At 46.3% G+C, this 22,585-nt stretch overlaps 1 protein-coding gene across 1 annotated transcript; it reads left to right on the top strand.

Annotated features, from left to right (window-relative positions):
• Positions 1 to 18,274: 18,274 nt before the first annotated feature.
• LOC122919732 (putative gustatory receptor clone PTE03) lies at positions 18,275 to 19,201 on the top strand. Its single transcript, XM_044268916.1, has one exon. It carries the CDS (start codon positions 18,275 to 18,277, stop codon positions 19,199 to 19,201), a length of 927 nt encoding a protein of 308 aa, XP_044124851.1.
• The last annotated feature ends 3,384 nt before the right edge of the window (positions 19,202 to 22,585 follow it).

Genomic DNA, 22,585 nt, shown 5'->3' with positions numbered 1-22,585 from the left:
ACAGGAGATCGAAGACTTATGGATGAAAAGGAGAGATCTCTTCCATTGAGCAGGTGTAAGAGGATATCCCAGTTCAGATTCCCATGAAAGCATAATTTTCTTAGTTGGGGCAGGGAATTCTTCTGTGTCATCCCCGATCTCTCCCGAGTTCAGAATAGCATATATAAGAGATATAGAATGCCCAGGAGCAGAAGTAGCTAGGCATAATTTCTCGAAATCAGATAATGAGGACTGTAGTTGCATACCGGGTGCCAGAGATCCAGTGAAACTGCGCAATTGTAAGTAGTGAAACCATCGCCCAGGTGAGTCAGGGATAATATGGCCTAAATCTTTAAGATCTTTAATCCCTCCAGCCGAATATATGTCTTTGACCCTGATCTGGGGCCTGGAGTGTAAGCCTAGAACCGGTAGAGCTAACAGTGTGGCTGGCATCAACGGATGACCAGATATGTTTGTGAGAGGGCCAGGGATTGTAGCCAACCGGGTCGTGGAGGCAAACTTGGTCCAAATGTGTAGTAGAGAAGATAGAAAAGGTGACGACCTTTGAATAGGCATCTGGGTCAGTGTATTTGTCGGAAACCAGAAAACACTTGGGATAAGGCCAGGAGCTAGAGCGTGTTCTAATTCAACCCAAAGCTTTCCCTCAAGATTATGGATTAGGTCAATCACGCAATTGGCGACCGCCGCTCTGTAATATGATAGGAAGTCCCGTGCCTCCATGTTCCCTGGACCTGACCATAAGATTGTAGCTCAACCTGGCTTTGGATCTACCCCATATAAAACGGGAAGCGAGTTTCCTTAGACGTGCAAAGTAAGAGGCTGGGATCCGACAGGGGATTGTCTGGAATAAATAAAGAAGTCTGGGCAGAACGTCCATTTTTAAGGTGTTTATTCTGCCAAACCACGAAACATTTAAAGCTGACCAAGCTTGTAAGTTATTTTCAATGGTGTGAAGTATAGGGAGGTAATTGAGCTTGAACAAGTGGGAAGTGTCAGAGGAGACGTAAGTTCCCAGGTGTTTAAGCTTACTTGGGGCCCATTTAAAAGCGAATGCGTCTTTGAGTGCAGTGACATCTCGAGAGGGGAGAGAGATATTTAAAAGTTCAGACTTTTGGACATTGACCTTGAAGTTGGATAACATCCCAAAAATCCGAAATTCCTTCAGTACCGAGGGGAGACCAATTCTAGGGGCTGTTAAGTACATCAAAAGATCGTCGGCAAACAGTGACAGTTTATGTTCTATATTGCCAATGTGTAGGCCTCTAATTGCATCATTGGCTCGCAAGGCATTCGCTAGGGATTCCATAACAAGAATGTAAAGAAACGGGGAGAGACGACATCCCTGCCGCGTTCCATTTGATATAGGGAAGGCATCCGACAGGACACCATTGACACGCACCCGAGCAGTAGGGCCAGAGTATAAGGCCATGATTCTATTTGTCATCCTGGGACCCATCCCAATATGAATCAAAGTCCTTTCTAGGAAGTGCCAACTGACCCTGTCGAATGCCTTCTCCGCATCCACCGAGAGAAGACACATGGGGATCTTTAATTGTTTAGCTTTAGAGATCAGACTTATAGATTTGATGGTGTTGTCACGGGCCTCTCGTCCTGGAACAAATCCCACCTGTTCTCTATGAATACATTTCGGTATGTGGGGGTGTAATCTTAAGGCCAGTATTTTGGCAAATATTTTCAGGTCGATGTTAAGAAGGGAGATGGGCCTATAATTGGAGCAAAGGGAATGGTCCTTGTCTGGTTTGGGGATGACTGAAATATGTGCTTGTAGGGTTTGAGAGGGGAAGGGGCATGTGGCGGATATAGAATTAAATGCATCTAGGAGTATGGGGGCCAGATCCTCCGAAAAGTATTTATAGAAACGAGCGGACAACCCCCACAATTTTTTTTAAAGAAGTCTTACACAAAAAGTCTTACACCCCCCAAAATGGTATCGATGAAAAGTACAGATCTCCTAAAAAAAATGAGCCCTCACACAGCTCCGTCGTACACATAGACACAAAAAATTATAGGGGTCAGAATATGGCAATGAAAAGAAAGCTGCATTTTTTTGTTTGTTTTTTCAGTATTTAGATGCAAGAGAAACAATAAATAAGTGGCATTGCTGTAATCATACTGACCCGGAGAATGAAAGTAACAGGTCACTTTTACCGTATCGGGAATGCTGTAAAAACAAAACCCATAAAACCGTTGTGGAATTCTTTTTCCAATTTCATCCCATCTGGAATTTTCTTCCAATTCCCCACTACATCGTATGCAATATTAAATGGTGGAATTAGAAAGTGCAACTTGTCCCGCAAAAACGGGTATACGGCTATGTGAACGGAAAAATAAAAAAGTTATGGCCCCAGAAAGGCAGCGAGTGAAAAACTAAAACGCAAAAACACAAAACCCTCCCGGGGCTGAAAGAGTTAAAGGGGATATAGGATATTTACATATTGATGGCCAGGGCTGGTGTTATGGGGGGAGGGGGGAAACTGGGCAATTGCCCAGGGCCCCCATTGTCTAAGTGCTTCAGTGCTGCTGTTCAGCTGAACGTCCAAGGAAGCAAACGGGCGGCCAGCAGAACAGCTGCACTTTACAATGCAGTGTACGGTCCCCTCCCTCACATATAAATCATTACCCAGTGCTGACAGGACCTGCCATAATGTCAGAGGCAGGAGGCGGAGCTCAGCAGAGAAGAGGGGATGAAGGACCTGCGATGACCTCACCATCATGTGACCAGAACAGGAGGCGGAGCTCAGCACTGCAGTAAAGTAATGAAGAAGAAGACCAGCCATGCATGTGAAGAAGTATGGATTCAATGTAAGTGCAAGGGAAATGCTGGGAGTTGTAGTCCTCTCCTCTTATACCTCCTGTTATGTAATATCAGAGTACATTACAAGAGGAGGTATGAGGAGAGGACTACAACTCCCAGCATGTCCAGCTTGTTATGTAATATCAAAGTATATTACAAGAGGAGGCATAAGAGGAGAGGAGTACAACTCTCAGCATGTCCAGCCCATTATAATATAATATCAGGGTACATTGCAACACCCTGGATATGCTGGGGGTTGTATACCTCCTCTTGTAATGTACTCTGATATTACATAATAACAGCTTGGACATGCTGGGAGTTTTAGTCCCATCCTCCTATACATCCCCCTGTAATGTGCTCTAATATTAAATAATAGACAATATATGTATTAATGATCTTGTAGAAGGCTTGCACAGTAAAATATCAATTTTTGCAGATGACACTAAACTGTGTAAAGTAATTTACACTGATGAGCACAGTATACTGTATATATACTACAGAGGACAGTATACTGTATATATACCACAGAGGAGAGTATACTGTATATATACCACAGAGGAGAGTATACTGTGTATATACTTCAGAGGACAGTATACTACTACAGAGGGATCTGGATAGATTGGAGGCTTGGGCAGATAAGCGGCAGATGAGGTTTAACACTGACAAATGTAAAGTTATGTACATGGGAAGGAATAATGCAAGTCACCCGTACATACTAAATGGTAAAACACTCGGTAACACTGACATGGAAAAGGATCTAGGAATTTTAATAAACAGCAAACTAAGCTGCAAAAACCAGTGTCAGGCAGCTGCTGCCAAGGCCAATAAGATAATGGGTGGCATCAGAAGGGGCATAGATGCCTGTGATGAGAACATAGTCCTGCCACTTTACAAATCACTAGACAGACCACACATGGAGTACTGTGTACAGTTCTGGGCTCCTGTAAACAAGGCAGACATAGCAGAGCTGGAGAGGGTTCAGAAGAGGGCAACTAAAGTAATAACTGGAATGGGGCAACTACAGTACCCTGAAAAGATTATAAGCATTAGGGTTATTCACTTTAGAAAAAAGACAACTGAGGGGAGATCTAATTACTATGTATAAATATATCAGGGGGCAGTACAGAGATCACTCCCATCATCTATTTATCCCCAGGACTGTGACGAGGGGACATCCTCTGCGTCTGGAGGAAAGAAGGTTTGTACACAAACATAGAAAAGGATTCTTTACGGTAAGAGCAGTGAGACTATGGAGCTCTCTGCCTGAGGAGGTGGTGATGGTGAGTACAATAAAGGAATTCAAGAGGGGCCTGGATGTATTTCTGGAGTGTAATAATATTACAGGCTATAGCTACTAGAGAGGGGTCGTGGATCCAGGGAGTTATTCTGATGCCTGATTGGAGTCGGGAAGGAATTTTTTATTCCCCTAAAGTGAGGAAAATTGGCTTCTACCTCACAGTTTTTTTTGCCTTCCTCTGGATCAACTTGCAGGATAACAGAGCGAACTGGATGGACAGATGTCTTTTTTCAGCCTTATGTGCTATGTTACTATGTTACAAGCTTTGCACCTTGGTAGATGCGTTTGTATCCAACCGAACTATTGACCCTAAATTGGGGGAATATTTGATCAATCACCATCCCATAACGCCAGTGTTTTACACACTTCCCAAAGTGCACAAATCTTTAACTCAACCACCTGGCCGTCCAATTGTGGCCCTTACTGATTCTATTTTATGCCCACCAGCGATTCTTCTTGAAAAAGTCATGACACCTCTTACTTAAAATATGCCATCCTTTTTGCTGGACACCAATCAATTTTTGGGTGAAGTTGGGAACCTGGTGTTACAGGATGGAGATCTTTTGGCCACCTTTGATGTGTGTTCATTATACACTTCTATCATACACTCTAAGGGTATACAGGCTGTAGAGTGGCTCTTGTCCTTCTCCTCTCACACTGAATGTGAGAAACAATTTTTTTTGTGTCTGCTCGAGATCATTCTGAATGAAAATAATTTTTTGTTTCAGGACACATACTATCAGCAGTGCCGCACTCGTGCTCGAATGCCGCACCGCCATACGCAAATTCTTACATGTCATGGCTTGAGGATAAATATATCTACAGTAATGAACTGTTTAAGGCTACTTTCACACTAGCGTTCAGGGCTCCGTTTGTGAGTTCCGTTTGAAGGCTCTCACAAGCGGCCCCGAACGGATCCGTCCAGCCCCAATGCATTCTGAGTGGATGAGGATCCGCTCAGAATGCATCAGTTTGGCACCGTTTGGCCTCCGCTCCGCTCAGCAGGCGGACACCCGAACGCAGCTTGCAGCGTTTTCGTGTCCGCCTGGCCGTGCGGAGCCAAACGGATCCGTCCAGACTTACAATGCAAGTCAATGGGGACGGATCCGTTTGACGTTGACACAATATGGTGCAATTTCAAACGGATCCGTCCCCCATTGACTTTCAATGTAAAGTCAGGAGTCCCCATCAGATCGGAGTTTTCTCCAATCCGATGGTATATTTTAACTTGAAGCGTCCCCATCACCATGGGAACGCCTCTATGTTAGAATATACCATCGGATTTGAGTTACATCGTGAATCTCAGATCCGACAGTATATTCTAACACAGAGGCGTTCCCATGGTGATGGGGACGCTTCAAGTTAGAATATACTGAGAACTGTGTACATGACTGCCCCCTGCTGCCTGGCAGATGCTGCCAGGCAGCAGGGGGCAGCCCCCCCCCCCCTCCTGTATTTAACTTATTGGTGGCCAGTGCGGCCCCCCCTCCCTTCCCAGTATTAATTGTAACCAGTGCGGCCCCCCTCCCTCTATATTCATTGGTGGCCAGTGCGGCCCCCCTCCCTCCCCAGTATTAATTGTAACCAGTGCGGCCCCCCTCCCTCTATATTCATCTGTGGCCAGTGCGGATTCCAAGTATTGTGACCAGTGCGGCCTCCCCTCTCCCCCCCCCCTAATTAAAATCACCGATCGGAGTCCTAGTTTAAATCGCTGGGGCTCCGATCGGTTACCATGGCAGCCAAGACGCTATTGCAGTCTTGGCTGCAATGGTTACTTAGCAATCTTAGCATTATACTTACCTGAAGAGCTGCGATGTCTGTGTCCGGCCGGGAGCTCCTCCTACTGGTAAGTGACAGGTCTGTGCTATAGGCAATGCGCCGCACAGACCATGGTAACCGATCGGAGCCCCAGCGATTTAAACTGGGACTCTGATCGGTACTCTCCGCTGCCACCAATGATGGGGGGGGATTTTAATTAGGGGGGGGGAAGAGGGGAGGCCGCACTGGTCACAATACTTGGAATCCGCACTGGCCACCAATGAATATAGAGGGAGGGGGAGGCCGCACTGGTCATATTTAATACTGGGAAGGGAGGGAGGGGGAGGCCGCACTGGTCATATTTAATGCTGGGAATCCGCACTGGCCACAGATGAATATAGAGGGAGGGGGGCCGCACTGGCTACAATTAATACTGGGGAGGGAGGGGGGGCCGCACTGGCCACCAATAAGTAAAATACAGGAGGGGGGGGGGGTCTGCCCCCTGCTGCCTGGCAGCATCTGCCAGGCAGCAGGGGGCAGTCATGTACACAGTTCTCAGTATATTCTAACTTGAAGCGTCCCCATCACCATGGGAACGCTTCTGTGTTTAGAATATACTGTCGGATCTGAGTTTTCCGAAGTGAAAAATCAGATCTGAAATAAACAGTTATGCAGACGGATCCGTTCTGAACGGATGCAAGCGTTTGCATTATAGGAGCGGATCCCTCTGTGCAGACACCAGACGGATCCGCTCCTAACGCAAGTGTGAAAGTAGCCTAAATTACACAGTATTTTTTGGCGAAGATTCGAGAAGCGACAACATACTTTGTCTACTCCAAGGAAGGGCACGTTTCCCTGCTTGGGATGTATACATTGCTCGAGCGTGATTAGAGGGGAATACTTTTCACATCCCCATACGGGCAAGCAATTTCCTGTACATATTACATAGTGTATAAATACAAATTACATAGTGTATCTATTGAAATGTCCATGTAGACTCCTATACATAGGAGAAACCTCCATGCGAATGAAGGATCGCTTCTCGAAACAAAATATAAAATCGACCATACGAAAAAAATGTACACCAATGCCTTATTCAACATCCAGCATAGAGGCAGGGCAGAGTGCTGGTTGCAGAGTGCGATTGCATTTGTGTTTTTGCGTTTGTATGTGTATTTCGCCATAGCAATGTGCACCTGCATAGGGTTGTGCTGGCTGAACCCCCCACATTTTTTTCTTTGTAGTATATATTGGAGGCGTGGCGATCTCCAAGCAGTCATGCACACCTGACCAGTTAGTCTGCCCTGGAGGCTGGTTTTAAAGTCAGTATAAAACGGAGTCTGCTTATATAGCACCTACCAGTAGCCATTTGGCTCCAGGAGAAGTATATAGTGGGCTCAGCATGCATGTTGGTACTTGCATCCCTGGATCCGATGGAAGCTGTAATGGCACCGGACAGGGTTAAAAGCAGAGTGTGCCTGGCGTGCATGCTGTACCTGCGCTCCCTGGACTTTGTGTGGCTGTCATGGCCCATAACAGGTAGGAACTAGTGTTAGGGACCACTCATAGAGGCGACCTTGACGTGGTGAGTGGCTTATTACGCTTTGGCCAAAATGTACACCAATGCCTCATTTAACATCCAGCATAGAGGCAGGGCAGAGTGCTGGTTGCAGAGTGCCATTGCATTTGTGTTTTTGCGTTTGCATCTGTATAAAAAAATTATGAATGAGACCGGCCCATCCCCTTACCCGCCATGCCTACCTTTTTAGACCTCACGTGAGCGGGGAAAAGTCGCAGATTGAGGCACAAATAACCTTTGCGCCACAATCTGTGCCAGAAATACACCTGGATTTCTGGATAATAAATGATCCCTTAGTCTACAACTGCCACACAGAACGATCAGCTGGCAGACAGGAACTACTGATCTTAACTTGAATTTACTCCCAGGAGACTCAAAAGCGTAATGGTTAAAAAGCAGTACTGCAAAAAGGCTCCAAAGCATTGCGAAGTGATATTGCAAGGGAGCTTAGGCTATGCTGGATACAGTGAAATCTGGCAGGTTGTTGCTCTGCCGGAACAGCCTTCCAGAATTCATAGCTGGATACTGCCATTCACCTCCATTGACTACAATAGTATTTGACGGAGTGCTGGGTTTCAGCCAGACAAAATAAACGGCGCATGCATATTTTATTGTCTGGCTAGGACATTGATTGTAATCTATGGGGTCTGGTAGTGTCCGACCATGCTGGATATGGTGAAATCCTCTGCCGGAACAGTCTGCCAGATTTAAATATGCTGTTGAAAAACTTGCCCTAATGGTTGGTGGTTAGCGGTTCTCTAATTATCTTGAGGCACAATACCTAAAAACTGTGTAACCAGAACAGCTTTTGGAGTCAAGTATGATACCTGGGCTGTAATTGAGCCAGTCTCTTTCAGTCCCACACTGTCCACGCCTTCACTTGACTGGCATGCCCGAACAGTCCTTTGTGCTGACTCTTCTTCAGGCCTCACAAGTAGGCCACTATGTTCTTCTCTCACATTACTAGACTTCTCTCCAGATGCCAGGGCACCGACCCATTTTCTCAGTTCGGAATAGGGCATCACATTAACAGCCACACACTACTCCCCATATTGGCAGGAGTGATCCCTTTAATGAGCTCCACTGTAACTTCATCTCCTGGTGGCATCACAGACACAGCTTATGGCCACTAGGAGTCTCCCTCGCTTATGCTACTCCATGCTGTTGAAGGACCGCCATCTCATTAAACATTATGCAGATATGTTAAACACCACTAAACTTTCTCTCTCCTAAAGTCTAACCTATATAGGAAGGAAGCACAAAATATGTTCAACATTTTGCAGCAAACGTAAACTGGGAAGTGGTTGCTACCACCCCCTTACATATGCTCACATCACCATCATGTGCAGGTCCTCAAGCCAGTGGGAGTGATTAATCCAGGGCTTCAGCACATGAGGATCTGTGACCCACATGAGAACACAGAGGCAGTGGCATACCTCCCATACAGGCAGACCACGCAGCTGCTATGGAGCCCATGGGGAAGGAGGGCCCACAGTGTAGGATAGGCCACACACCCTAATTACCTTCAATACTGGGTCCTGTCCATCTTCAGTCTAAAATTCCTATCGTCAGTGGAGAAATCTAAATGACCTTTGATGTCATCACAGGTACTGTACATCTAACAAGGGAACTGCACAGAGCATAGTGTCGTTCCCAGGCTAGAACAATGAATCTGCCAGGACCTGTCATGACATCATCTTCACCATCACAGGTCTTGCACAATCTAGCAAAGGAACTGCACCAAGAATGGTGTAGTTCCCAGGTTTGAAAGGTGCATCTGCCAGGACCTCTAATGACATCATAACAGGTCCTTCAACGCCTAACAGCAATGATTAGATGTGCACAATGTGCTTGTCATTGATCCATTTAAACTGGAATGGAGTGGTAAGAGGAGGTCCTCCCCTTTTCTCTTCATTTGTTCCTCCCCCATGCCCTGTGTTCACTCATTGCTTACTCTTGTATAATACTTCAGACAGTTACAGTGACCACTACCTCATGTATCTGACACACAGTGACCATAATGTATAACCGACCACATATTTCTGTACACTCTGCATCTATTTTACCTTCTATGTCTCGCATTAGTACACTTCTGTGTGTATATACACTACAGACCAAAAGTTTGGACACACCTTCTCATTCAAAGAGTTTTCTTTATTTTCATGACTATGAAAATTGTAGATTCACACTGAAGGCATAAAAACTATGAATTAACACATGTGGAATTATATACATAACAAAAAAGTGTGAAACAACTGAAAATATGTCATATTCTAGGTTCTTCAAAGTAGCCACCTTTTGCTTTGATTACTGCTTTGCACACTCTTGGCATTCTCTTGATGAGCTTCAAGAGGTAGTCACCTGAAATGGTCTTCCAACAGTCTTGAAGGAGTTCCCAGAGATGCTTAGCACTTGTTGGCCCTTTTGCCTTCACTCTGCGGTCCAGCTCACCCCAAACCATCTCGATTGGGTTCAGGTCCGGTGACTGTGGAGGCCAGGTCATCTGGTGCAGCACCCCATCACTCTCCTTCATGATCAAATAGCCCTTACGCAGCCTGGAGGTATGTTTGGGGTCATTGTCCTGTTGAAAAATAAATGATGGTCCAACTAAACGCAAACCGGATAGAATAGCATGCCACTGCAAGATGCTGTGGTAGCCATGCTGGTTCAGTATGCCTTCAATTTTGAATAAATCCCCAACAGTGTCACCAGCAAAGCACCCCCACACCATCACACCTCCTCCTCCATGCTTCACGGTGGGAACCAGGCATGTAGAGTCCATCCGTTCACCTTTTCTGTGTCGCACAAAGATACGGTGGTTGGAACCAAAGATCTCAAATTTGGACTCATCAGACCAAAGCACAGATTTCCACTGGTCTAATGTCTATTCCTTGTGTTCTTTAGCCCAAACAAGTCTCTTCTGCTCGTTGCCTGTCCTTAGCAGTGGTTTCCTAGCAGATATTCTACCATGAAGGCCTGAGTCACACAGTCTCCTCTTAACAGTTGTTCTAGAGATGTGTCTGCTGCTAGAACTCTGTGTGGCATTGACCTGGTCTCTAATCTGAGCTGCTGTTAACCTGCGATTTCTGAGGCTGGTGACTCGGATGAACTTATCCTCTGCAGCAGAGGTGACTCTTGGTCTTCCTTTCCTGGGGCGGTCCGCATGTGAGCCAGTTTCTTTGTAGCGCTTGATGGTTTTTGTGACTGCACTTGGGGACACTTTCAAAGTTTTCCCAATTTTTCGGACTGACTGACCTTCATTTCTTAAAGTAATGATGGCCACTCGTTTTTCTTTACTTAGCTGCTTTTTTCTTGCCATAATACAAATTCTAACAGTCTATTCAGTAGGACTATCAGCTGTGTATCCACCTGACTTCTCCACAACGCAACTGATGGTCCCAACCCCATTTATAAGGCAAGAAATCCCACTTATTACACCTGACAGGGCACACCTGTGAAGTGAAAACCATTTCAGGTGACTACCTCTTGAAGCTCATCAAGAGAATGCCAAGAGTGTGCAAAGCAGTAATCAAAGCAAAAGGTGGCTACTTTGAAGAACCTAGAATATGACATATTTTCAGTTGTTTCACACTTTGTTGTTATGTATATAATTCCACATGTGTTAATTCATAGTTTTGATGCCTTCAGTGTGAATCTACAATTTTCATAGTCATGAAAATAAAGAAAACTCTCTGAATGAGAAGGTGTGTCCAAACTTTTGGTCTGTACTGTGTATATATATATATATATATATATATATATATATACACTGCATCTATTATACCTTGTATGTCTCATATCAGTACACTGCTGTGTATATATATATATAGATATATAGATATATACACACACACTGCATATATTACACATACTTATATGCAGTATGTGCAGATATATAGTATATGCAGTATATATGCAGACTGTGGAATGGCTGAAGAGTAATAGTCTGGAATCATATACCTGCAAGAAAGAGAATGCAGGTAAAAATGGAGAGCCGCTAGGTTCCTTTGGAGCATGGAAAGCCAAGCAGTGGCTGCTGGGGTAGGGCCTATGGAGGCCAAGTTGAAGAACTGATTCTCTGTGAGCCCTGCAGCAGTGCCAGGGCGCCCCAAGGAAGTGAAGCAGGTTGAGAGAGGTCTCCCCATAAGTGCGCTACAGCAGACGTGCTGAAGGAATGACCCGCTAACTTGCTGTGACGGCATCAGGCTACAGATACTGAGAGTAAAGACAAGAAGAAGCCCCCATGGCCAACCCCTTGTATAAATGTTAACTGTGCAAAACTGTTCTGTTTGAGAAACACCTCCATGTGGAACGTAAAGCTCATGTTTTCTACATATTCCACCTGGTGCCGCCTATAACATTTGCGCCACTCTCCGTGCCTACCCATGGCTATAGTTTTACTACTTTACATCAGCAGGGAGAAAGAATATGTGCTGTAAAAGGGGAAATCAGTCCCAGAATGAAGCTGTGCTGATACATGAGAGCTAGTGAAAACAGCAGCACCCTGGACAGACAGACCTCACATTCAGCATTAGGCCGAATGCACACGGCCGTGGTATCCCGGCCTGGAATCCTGCTGACAGCAGAAGCGCACGGCGTCATTGGTTGCTATGACGCCGTGCGCTTCATGCCGCCGCAGCACTACAGTAATACACTCGTATAGATCATACCAGTGTATTACTGTAGTGCAGCGGCGGCATGAAGCGCACGGCGTCATAGCAACCAATGACGCCGTGCGCTCCTGCTGTCAGCAGGAAGCCAAGCCGGGATCTCACGGACCGCTTACGTCCATGTTCCACGGCCATGTGCATTCGGCCTGACTGGGAGGGACATGAGAAAAGTCTGATGTCAGGAGCAGGTTGTAGACTGAATATCAGGGAGTCTGAAAATGAATAAAGTTTGGAGCCTGAAACTTTTTTTTCCCATATCAACATATCCTGGGCACTGAACTGAGCGCGGAGACCCCCATGATCTCTAGAAGGAGGGGAGAGAAGAGTTGACTTCTCTCTCGCTGAAGGACAGGAAGGGAGACGGACTCAATATAAAGTCTATGGGCCCGTCTGGTGCAGCCAGGAGAGAGAGCACGCAAGTCCTCATTCTGGAGATCGGTGGGGGTCTCAGCACTCAGACGTCCACTGATCTAAACTTTTCACATGGCCACTTTAAGTATATCAATATGTGGTAGTAATGGACAGGTGATTGAAGCAATGCTGTATAGACACTGACATGACTGTCCCATGTGCCCCACGGTCAGCAGGGACCTCATTATTTCTTGTACCGATGGCGCCAGGCTCTGCGCTCTCTATATAAGGGGCGGCTATCGGGATAATAATCAGAGATTGTGGATTAGATGCACTGAGGGTCATACACAGTCGGTCAGCTTTGCTACTACTATTACTTCTATGACACCTGTGGTAGAAGAGCTTTATTACTGCAAACTGGACATTTTATAGAGTTTTATATGTAATACAGTGCAATGTTAGGGGTGGAAAAACCGTAATCCCTTCCTGTCGCCGTGTTTTTTTGTTTTGTTTTTTTATCCCTGCCTTTCTTTTCCTTTTTTATTTTTCCATTCACCTGGCTTTATGAGGGCTTGCAGGAGCATTTAATATTGCATGCAATGTAGTGGGATAATATGGAGAAAAAAAGACAATTGCGCCGCAGTTTTTTTTTCACGGCGTCGCCTATGCATTAAAACGGACATGTTTCCCTTCATTCTGCGGGTCAGTATGATTACAGTGATACCACATTTATATAGTTCTTGTGTTTTAATACAATAAAAAAAACTTTTTTTTTTCTTTTCATCACCATATTCTGACTTCCACAGTTTTTTTATATTTACGTCTACAGAGCTGTATGGGGGCTCATTTTTTACAGGGAAATCTATAGTTTTTATTGGTACCATTTTACGGTGTGAGACTTTTTGATCACTTTCTATTCAATTTTGTTCGCGAGGGGAAGCAACCAAAAAACTGCGAAGCGACGACTTTGATTTTTTTTCCGTTATGCCTTCACAGTATGGGATAAATATACAATTCTGTTTTAACAGTTCAGGCATTTTTTTTACGTGGTGATGCTAATGAGGGTGCATGGACGTATGATGTCGGAGAGGGGTTAAAGGAACTACAAAACCCAGCATGCCTGGTCCTTGTATACAGAGGTCCCTGTATATGAGCAAACACCAGTCAGTCATTACTATTCCTCCACATATACCGGTGAGTAAACTTTAAAGGGGTTCTGTACCCAGGCCAGTGACATCACTGGCCTTCGGAAAACAGCGAGAAGACCCCTTCGCTACTGTAAGCACTGCTGCTGATTGGCGGGGGTCCCGTGTGTCAGACCCCCATCGATCAGATGCTGATGATCTATCGAAAGGATAAAAAGGTGTAGAGCCCCTTTAATTTCAATGGGATATAATATCATTGCCACAATATGGAGAGCAGCAAAGCACACACAAACACATTATGGACCAGGTCCCTGTGCAGAGGAGCTTGCAATCTATGTGAAATACAGGTTAAGGGCTCACGACCCTACATGGCCGTATGTATTTTCCGGTCCGCAAAACAAGGATCCGCAAAAAATACAGATGCAAAAATCACGCATTGTAACGATGCCTATCCTTGTCCACAAAACGGACAAGAATAGGACACGTTCTATCTTTTTTGCGGACCATGCGGACATACTGAAACGTAATGCACATAGAGTTATTTCCGTTTTGTTTTGCGAACCATTGAAATGACTGGCTCTGCATATGGGCCGAAAAAAAAAAAAAGGAGCAGACACAGAAAAAAAATATGTTCATGTGCATGAGCCCTAATAAATACATGGGGGCAGGAACAGGCAATTGTATCCCCGCAAGACAGAAGCCAGAGAAAACTTATAGAATCAGTTCCTCGGGGGAGTTTTCATGTTCCATTTGCGGATTTGGAGGGTTGGAGATTGAGGAAGGGATTTCAAGAGAGGAAAGGAAGCACAAGAGGAGTCTTGGAGATGACCGTGTGCGTTGGTGGTGGGGCTGGAAGAGCAATGTAATAAGACACCTAGGATTTGGTTCTACTAAAAGCCATACAAACTGTGCATAGAAACGGAATCTGAAAAAACTGTCTGTCACTGATAGTGGAAGGAGGTACCTCAGAAACTTAACAGACACTCCACAGAAAATGGAGATAAGAGGGCAGAGGATTAGTAAAGACCGAATTTATCTAGTCTACGTCCAGATTTCAGATACTAGAGAGAAAGAGGTGGGAACTCAGTGCGAGGAGCAATAAGGAAGCCACTGCAATTACCCCTACAGGAGGTTACTGAAATGAGGGTCTGGTGGCAGCAGGGTGGGGTGAGGACAAAGCTGGAGATGGAGAGAGCGGTTGGTGGAGGGAGAGAGTTCCTGGGGACAATAGGTAATTTAGGGCAGGGAAAGTAATAGACAGCTAGTTGGCTACGGGTAGTGAGAGGTCCTGGGGAGGTCTTGGGGGGCTGGGGAGGTCTTGGGCAGAGCAAATTTTGGTTCTAGTTGGGGCAGTGCGCATCCACGGGATTCCTTCACTGACCTAAAGATCACTCTGGGAGGTTCAGAAACAATCAGTAATGATGCTACATTGGAACAAGGATGGCCACACTGTGAGGAGGCAGAAGAATTCCTGTTTGGAATGAGGCTGAGGCGGAAGGTGATTATCCCTCAATGATTTAAAGATACTGCAAGGCAGGGTAAGAACCCATTTAACTCTCTATTTAAGGGATGGGCTGATGATTTGGGGAACAATTCCCTGCCCAGCCCTAGTATAATCCATCCTGCAGTGACCCGACTTTTCTGCAAAATGCTCCTCCTATTTCAAACCACAATAATGGGAGTTCCCAGCACTCACAGTTACCCAATGTAAGCCATCAACATGTACTTATGCAGGCTACTTCTCCTCACATGCCCAGGCCTTAAACCAGGAGGGACACTCAGGGTTAGATAGGGTGCTGCAGATTAGCATGGGCACTGCACCATCATTTTCAGTGCCGGAAGCTCCTCCTGTGCAAGGACCATATTGGGTATGGATTCCCCATGTGACAGGGGGTGGGAGCCAATAGGCAAGCTAACATGTATAAAAAATTTAGCACCTTTCTCAATTTATTGAGCAAGCTTCATAGTGATGTTTTGACTTGCACAGAAGTCTTTATCAAGGTTTGATAAAGACTTCTGTGCAAGTCGAGCATTGCTATGAAGTTTGCTCAATCGATAGACCTTTGAGACACTGACATAAGAAAAGTGCTGCGGTTTTGCTAAATGTTTGGTTACAGGGACCTTTGAGCCAGGGCCCAATATTGCATGCACTAAATTTAATCCTCATAGGAACAAGGCAAGATCCACAGTGGTGGACACTAGGTGGTACTGCTGATGGTATGAGAAGTGCAATAGACAAGTTAGACAAGCAAAAACAATGGAACAGCATGGCCCATCGGAGAGTAGGGCTAGTCAGAAACGGGGAGGAAAGGAACAGATACTCAGCCTGTGTTTGTGTTACAGGAGCTCAGAAAAGTAAGACCAAGGCCAAAGAAATGTTGGCGCCAGAGCAAATGGAGCCTCGGTTGGAGAGGCACTGACGACCTGGGTGAGTCGACCTCCGATACATCTGCTGATTTATCAGAGGAAGAGGCTGGAGTCCCTCAACTTTGCATGTTTTGTTTTACCTATGGGGAAGACGTTCTGTAAAACTGAGTACAGTGGGGGTGAAGAATGAACTCAACAAGTTAAGAATAACAAAGGAATTGAGAGATGTCATGATATGGGATAGACTCTTGGCAAAATTAAATGGGGTAGCACTGTGGCTGGAAGACCCACAGTCAGATCAGAAGTTGAGGCAGTTCAAGGCCGCAGCATGGTCCTCAAGTTTTGGTGCATATTGGGGTGGTAGATGGTGCATGGGACAGTGTTCAGTAGCATGGAAAAGCAATGGTATGGGGAGGAATTTGGTTTTACTGGAGAGGTTCCCTGTTGTGGTGGCGATAGAGCTCTGGGCTAAAGGGCTGAAGCACAAATGGCTTATGTTTTGGTCAGACACCATGAATGTGGTCAGTGCAAATAACTTGTCACCCAAGATAGGGCCAGTACTGACACTGCTCAGGAAATTAGTGTTGAGGTGTATGCAATGCAACATTCGGTTCAGGACAGACGCGTCCCTGGAGTCAACAATGAGGTAGTAGATTATCCAGGGTAAAATGGCAGAAATATTTCAGACTAGCCGCTAATGCTTGCATTATATGTGAGCCATGACCTAACAATGTTGTAATTCCATTCTCGATGTCCTGGTCAGAAGCTCTCTGGCAGGCAGCCTAAAAAAAAGGGCCTGAAAGACATGTATTCCCATCTCAGACAATAGGGGCATGTTACTAGGATATGCCCCCATTGTTTGATAGGTGCAGGTCCCACCGCTGGCACCCGGCAGAGTCCCAGGGGGTGCGCTGCACATGTGCGACTGCACTTCATTCATTTCTATGGGGCTGCCGAAAATAGTCGAGCGCCGGCTCGACTATTTCCATCGGCCCCATGGAAAAGAATGCTAGTGGTGGCCGCTCAAGCGTGGTATACTCCCATTCACTTCTATGGTGAGAGCACTTGGTGTTGGCCGGACCCAGGAAAACCTGGTACCCACACCTATCAGACAATGGGGACATATCCTAGTGATATGCCCCCATTGTCCCAGATGGGAATACCCCTTTAGGGAAAAGTATGCTAGTGAAAGTAACACACAGGTGTTGTGGAAACTGCTGGGTAAGATGAGAATGGGGGAGGGTGTCCTAAGGTAAGGCTGCAACCATGCGGCAGTGTTGTTTGTTTTTACAAAACTAGGAAGTGATTAAGACCCAGGCAAAGGATCCTGCCAAAGAGCTGAAGTGGTGTCAAATGCAGGAGCTAATAGGAGAGGCAACGGTTTAGGGCCCTGGCTTTAGATATCCTGGTCATCCATTCTAGAGGAAATGACATCAAAACTACACAATCACTACAGTTGATTCCTGACATCAGAGGGGCCATTGGTAGGTAGGCGGTAAGGTGGTCATACCTAAAGTGATCTCATATTATACAAAGAAGGGTATGGTGGTATGCAGACAGCATCCTTGTGGTGGAGAAATCGAGAAGAAAGGTTAACAAGGCCTTCAAGAAGTTTGTCCTGTCAAGGGGAGTCTCAATCATGAACCATGATTGCATCAATTCCAGCTGCCTTGGTTTGTATAGGGCTGACTGTGTCACCTATCAGATATAGGTTTGAGCATTTGTAGTAATTATTTGTTGGAAAGATGCCTCTGAGGGTATAAATGAACAGTACATGTGAGTTTTCTGTAATATGCAGGGTATTAAGGACTTTTTGTTGGCAGAATTTCAACCAGCTAGGTGGTACCAAGTGATACCTGGCAGACCCACATGTCGGGCTAGGTATTGATGAGTAGGGTACCGGCTGTCTGTGGGCAGGGACACGTCTGAACGGGATGTCCTTCATGGGGGTTGAAAAGCTGTAGGTTTGGGATGATGCAAAAACTTGGTTTGGGGTGAGGTAGCCCAACCGGCAACAAACTGGTGGTGAAACTAGTTTCGGACAAATAGTCCTGCTGGCAAGTGAGACGGTTGAGGTGCTGAGATTTGGGCCGGGCTTCTCTAAGTGATGGCGAAGCTGGTACGTAATAAATAAATGAAGTCGCGCTTGCCACCGTTTTCCTCTAAACTTTGTGTCATGTTGTTTTTCTTTCTGATTTTGTTCTTTGTAATAAAAGTAAATCCAGTGTTATCATCATCAGAATATATCATTCCTTCACAGGGTTTCCATCATCATCATCACCATCACACCTGATGAACATCACTCCACCTACAGAATTCTTCCTTTTCAGCCTCTCGGACGCTCCCGCACTCCGTCTTCCACTCTTCATATGCTTTCTTCTCATTTATCTGGTCACTATCTCTGGAAACGCCATGCTGTTAAGCGTCATAGCGCTCAATCCCCGTCTTCAATCCCCAATGTACCAGCTCTTAAGGATCTTCTCTCTCATGGACTTCTCATTTTCCTCCACCACTGTCCCCAGTATGTTGTCTACAATGTTAAGCCAGGAAGCCATCATCTCCCTCCCCTCATGCATTACTCAGATCTTTTTCTTTCACACCTTTGGAAATAGTGAAAACTTGTTACTGTCTGTGATGGCTTATGACCGGTATGTCGCTATCTGCCACCCACTGAGATATTCGGCAATCATGAATAGGCACACATGCTTGACTATGTGTAGCGTGTGTTGTGTGTGTGCTTCTTTACACGCGTTCCTCCATGCTATTGTGACATCTTGGTTGGACTTTCATCACCAAGAACATATACCTCACTTCTTCTGTGACATCCCTCCACTCCTGGAGATATCTTCCTCCGACACAACATTCAACCAACTTCTGATCTTCACAGAAGGCTCCCTGGTGGCCCTGGTGCCTTCTTCACTTACCGTCCTTTCTTATGTTCGTATTATCATCTCTATTCTTCGTATTCGCTCATCCACAGGTAGACAGAAGGCTTTTTCCACCTGTGCGTCCCACCTTATGGTCTTCTTGCTCTTCTCCGCTTCGGCCGTCTCCATGTATTTCAGGTCTTCATCTGTTTCGTCACCTCACAAGGATAAATTTGTCACTCTCCTGTATACAGCATTCACTCCCATGTGTAATCCTTACATATACTGTCTGAGAAACAATGAAGTAAAAATCACTCTCAAGAAGTGGTTGCCCTCGAACAAGTCAAAATGATAACACTGTCTTAGGCCGAAAGCACACGGCCGTGTTCCGTGGCCGAGAGCGGTCCGTGGTATGCCGGGCTGGATTCCTGTTCAGAGCAGGAGCGCACGGCGTCATTGGTTGCTATGACGCCGTGCGCTTCATGCCGCCGCTGCTGTACAGTAATACACTCGTATAGTGCATTCGGCCTTAAGGTGATTTCCTTGATTATATCTGGTGCCAAAAAACACGCTTTGAAAATAATGACTTTGTACTTTGAAATATAAAAGGTCTAATGCCTGAGTTTAAATTTGTAGAAAAACAAATCACCATTGTTAACTCCATTGTTCCACATTTTATGAAAAATAAATTGTCTAATAAAGATAAATGTCAATATTCAGAGTTGTACCAAGGTCATAGGTGTGTGATGTGGGGCTATAAATTCAGTAGTAAGTTGTAGAAAGTTCTCTCTAATTGTAGAGTTCATGGTTTAAAGCAGGCATCCTCAAACTGCGGCCCTCCAGCTGTTGTAAAACTACAACTCCCACAATGCCCTGCTGTAGGCTGATACCTGTAGGCTGTTCGGGCATGCTGGGAGTTGTAGTTTTGCAACAGCTGGAGGGCCGCAGTTTGAGGATGCCTGGCTTAAAGGGAACCTGTCATGTTGAACATGGAGTTTGAGCTGCAGAAAACATGTTATAGAGCATGACTGGGTTATTGGTTATTCGCCAGGGCCTACTGCCACTAACATAAAATCCCCCAACCCCCAACCCCTTCTTTACCCACAAATGAACACTCACAGACTGGGTTGGATTAAATCGGCCACAGCAGCCGTTTATTAATAAAATAAATAAATATATACATAACATATATATAAATATATATATAACAATAGCATTGACATACCCTGACGAGGGAGGTCATAGAAGCCCCAAATTCCTAACATACATGTATAAAAAACACGCCAACCCAGCACTTCCATCTTGCCTCCAGCCGCAAAACTCCAGCTCGGAGACACCAACTGATGGACGCCTCTCTGAACGAACCAAAAATGCCCCAACTATGAGAGTCCAGCCCCCCTCATGGAGGCCCTCCCATTTTCCACACCATCCAAGACCACCAGCTTCTATGACCTTCCCCCGCCAACAAGGCGCAGCTTGACTCCTTCCTCAAGCCTGCGCGTTCCTCCACATACCCTCTCAATGCCACCCTGCAGGCCCAAGGACCTCAAATCAATTCCCACCGCGTTCAAATGAACCCCGTCGGCCCTCCAAAATCCTCCGGTGCCCGCTTCCAAATCCACATGCCGCACCACCACCACCCCATTCCTGGCCACAAACTTATCTACCGCCCTATTCACTTTTATCCGCGCCTTATTCACTCTCTCAACCGACCTGGCTTCCCGCCACGACTGCCGATACACCATGTCCGACCAGACAGTTATCATCCCCAGGAACAACGACCACAACCGCAACAAGTCGAACTTTATATCCTTGATCAATTCCCGACATGACCTTGCCCCCAAGTCATTACCCCCCACATGCAGCACCAGGATATCCAGGGACCTATCCAGCCGCGCATGCCGATGTACCTCCCCCATCACACTCCCCCACAACATCCCCCTACGCCCAATCCATCTCACCACCGCCTCCTCCTTACTAATCCCCAACTGCCGTCCGTTGTGCCGGACATCGGCCCACAGAGCCCCCCAAAAAACAAACGAATGCCCCAGGATCCAGACTAACGCCGCCTCACCACCTGCAACAAGAAGAGATGAAAAATAAAACACAGACAAACTCGGTATGCATAACACAACTCACAAACCCCCCAAACGCACGTATGACTTGAAACTAACCGATTCCCACCTCCCAATCTTCTTAAACACTTCGTCCCCCAGACCCATTCTTGCAGCCTCAGTCGCCGCCCCAATCCGGAAGGAATGACCCGTGAAACCTCTGGAGTCCATTCCCAATGCTGCCAGACATTTTTTGAACACTGCCACAAATTGGAATCTGGACAAAGACGAACCATCCTCATGCCGCAACAAAGGACCCTCACCCCCCCCAGCTAACCCCCGCCCGATACTCCCTCAAACAACTGCCCGGGCAAACCAAGCACCCTGCTATCGCATACAACGACACACTACAACCCTTGCCCTCCCTGTCAGTCATAGATAACCTAATTCGCACCACTACCCTATCCTCATACAAATCAACATCCTCACCCCCCAAACCCCCCGAACTAACTATGCTCCCACTCACCAACTCCCCCAACCGGAAAGCCCCAAAAAAGGCCAACGAAAAAGCCAGTCTAAACAGGCGAACCTCACTAGCTGATCTACAAACCGACTCAACACAAACCCCCACCTTTAACAACAAATCAAAGGAAACCGGCCTCCTACCGTCCGCAACCCGACTTCCCCTCCGAAAACCCTTCAGCACCTGTTTCACCCAAAAAGTTTTTGTAACATCTGGAAGACCTCTCAATCTAAAAACAAAAACCAATCCAGCCAAACACCGGTTAACCCTTGCCACCGACCAACCCTCCTCCACTATATGCCCCAAAAACAATACGAACGGGGCCTCCCCACCATCAGTCCCGACTCCCAAACTTGCACACCACAGCTCCCAAGAACGCCACGCCTTACCATAGTCCAACCAGGTACCCTCACTTAACGACTGCCTAAACAAACCCGCTATAGTACCTCCAAGAGATCCCAGAGCCAAACCGGGCACTCCAACCCCTCCTTCTCTGCCTCCGGCGCCAGCTGATGAAAACGCTCCAACTGCAAACGAGAAAGAGAATCAGCCACTCCGTTAGCAACTCCCGGCACATGCACTGCCACAACCCACGTGTTCAGAGGCAAACACAACAGCACCAAATGCTGTAACAGCCGAACCACAGGAGGGGAAGATGCCGTAAGACTATTGACCGCCTGTACAACACCCAAGTTATCACAATGCCATCTCACCTTCTTGTCCCTGAACTTATCACCCCACAGCACCACTGCCAGCACTATAGGGAACAATTCGAGCAAAGCCACATTCCTCACCCATCCCCTCACAAACCACCCCTCCGGCCACATACCGCGCACCACTGCCCCTCACAGTACACACCAAAACCTACCCCCCTAGCTGCGTCCGAGAACAACTCTCAACCACCTCCCCCATGACCAATGCCCTACCATTAAGCTGCCCCAAAAACCCATCCCAAACCTCTAAGTCCCTCCTCAACTCCTTTCCCAGCCGGATAAAATGGTGACCCGACACCACGCCCGCAGTCGCCGCCGCCAGTCTCCTACAAAATATCCGGCCCATCGGAATAATCCTACAGGCGAAATTCAACTTCCCCAACAATGATTGTAACTCTTTTAAACGAATCTTCGGCCCACCCCTTGCCGACCTCACCGCGGCCTTC

The sequence above is a fragment of the Bufo gargarizans genome, chromosome 9 (genome assembly GCF_014858855.1).
Source record: "Bufo gargarizans isolate SCDJY-AF-19 chromosome 9, ASM1485885v1, whole genome shotgun sequence".
Classification (NCBI taxonomy): Eukaryota; Metazoa; Chordata; class Amphibia; order Anura; family Bufonidae; genus Bufo; species Bufo gargarizans.
This window is presented reverse-complemented; position numbering and strand designations above follow the sequence as displayed.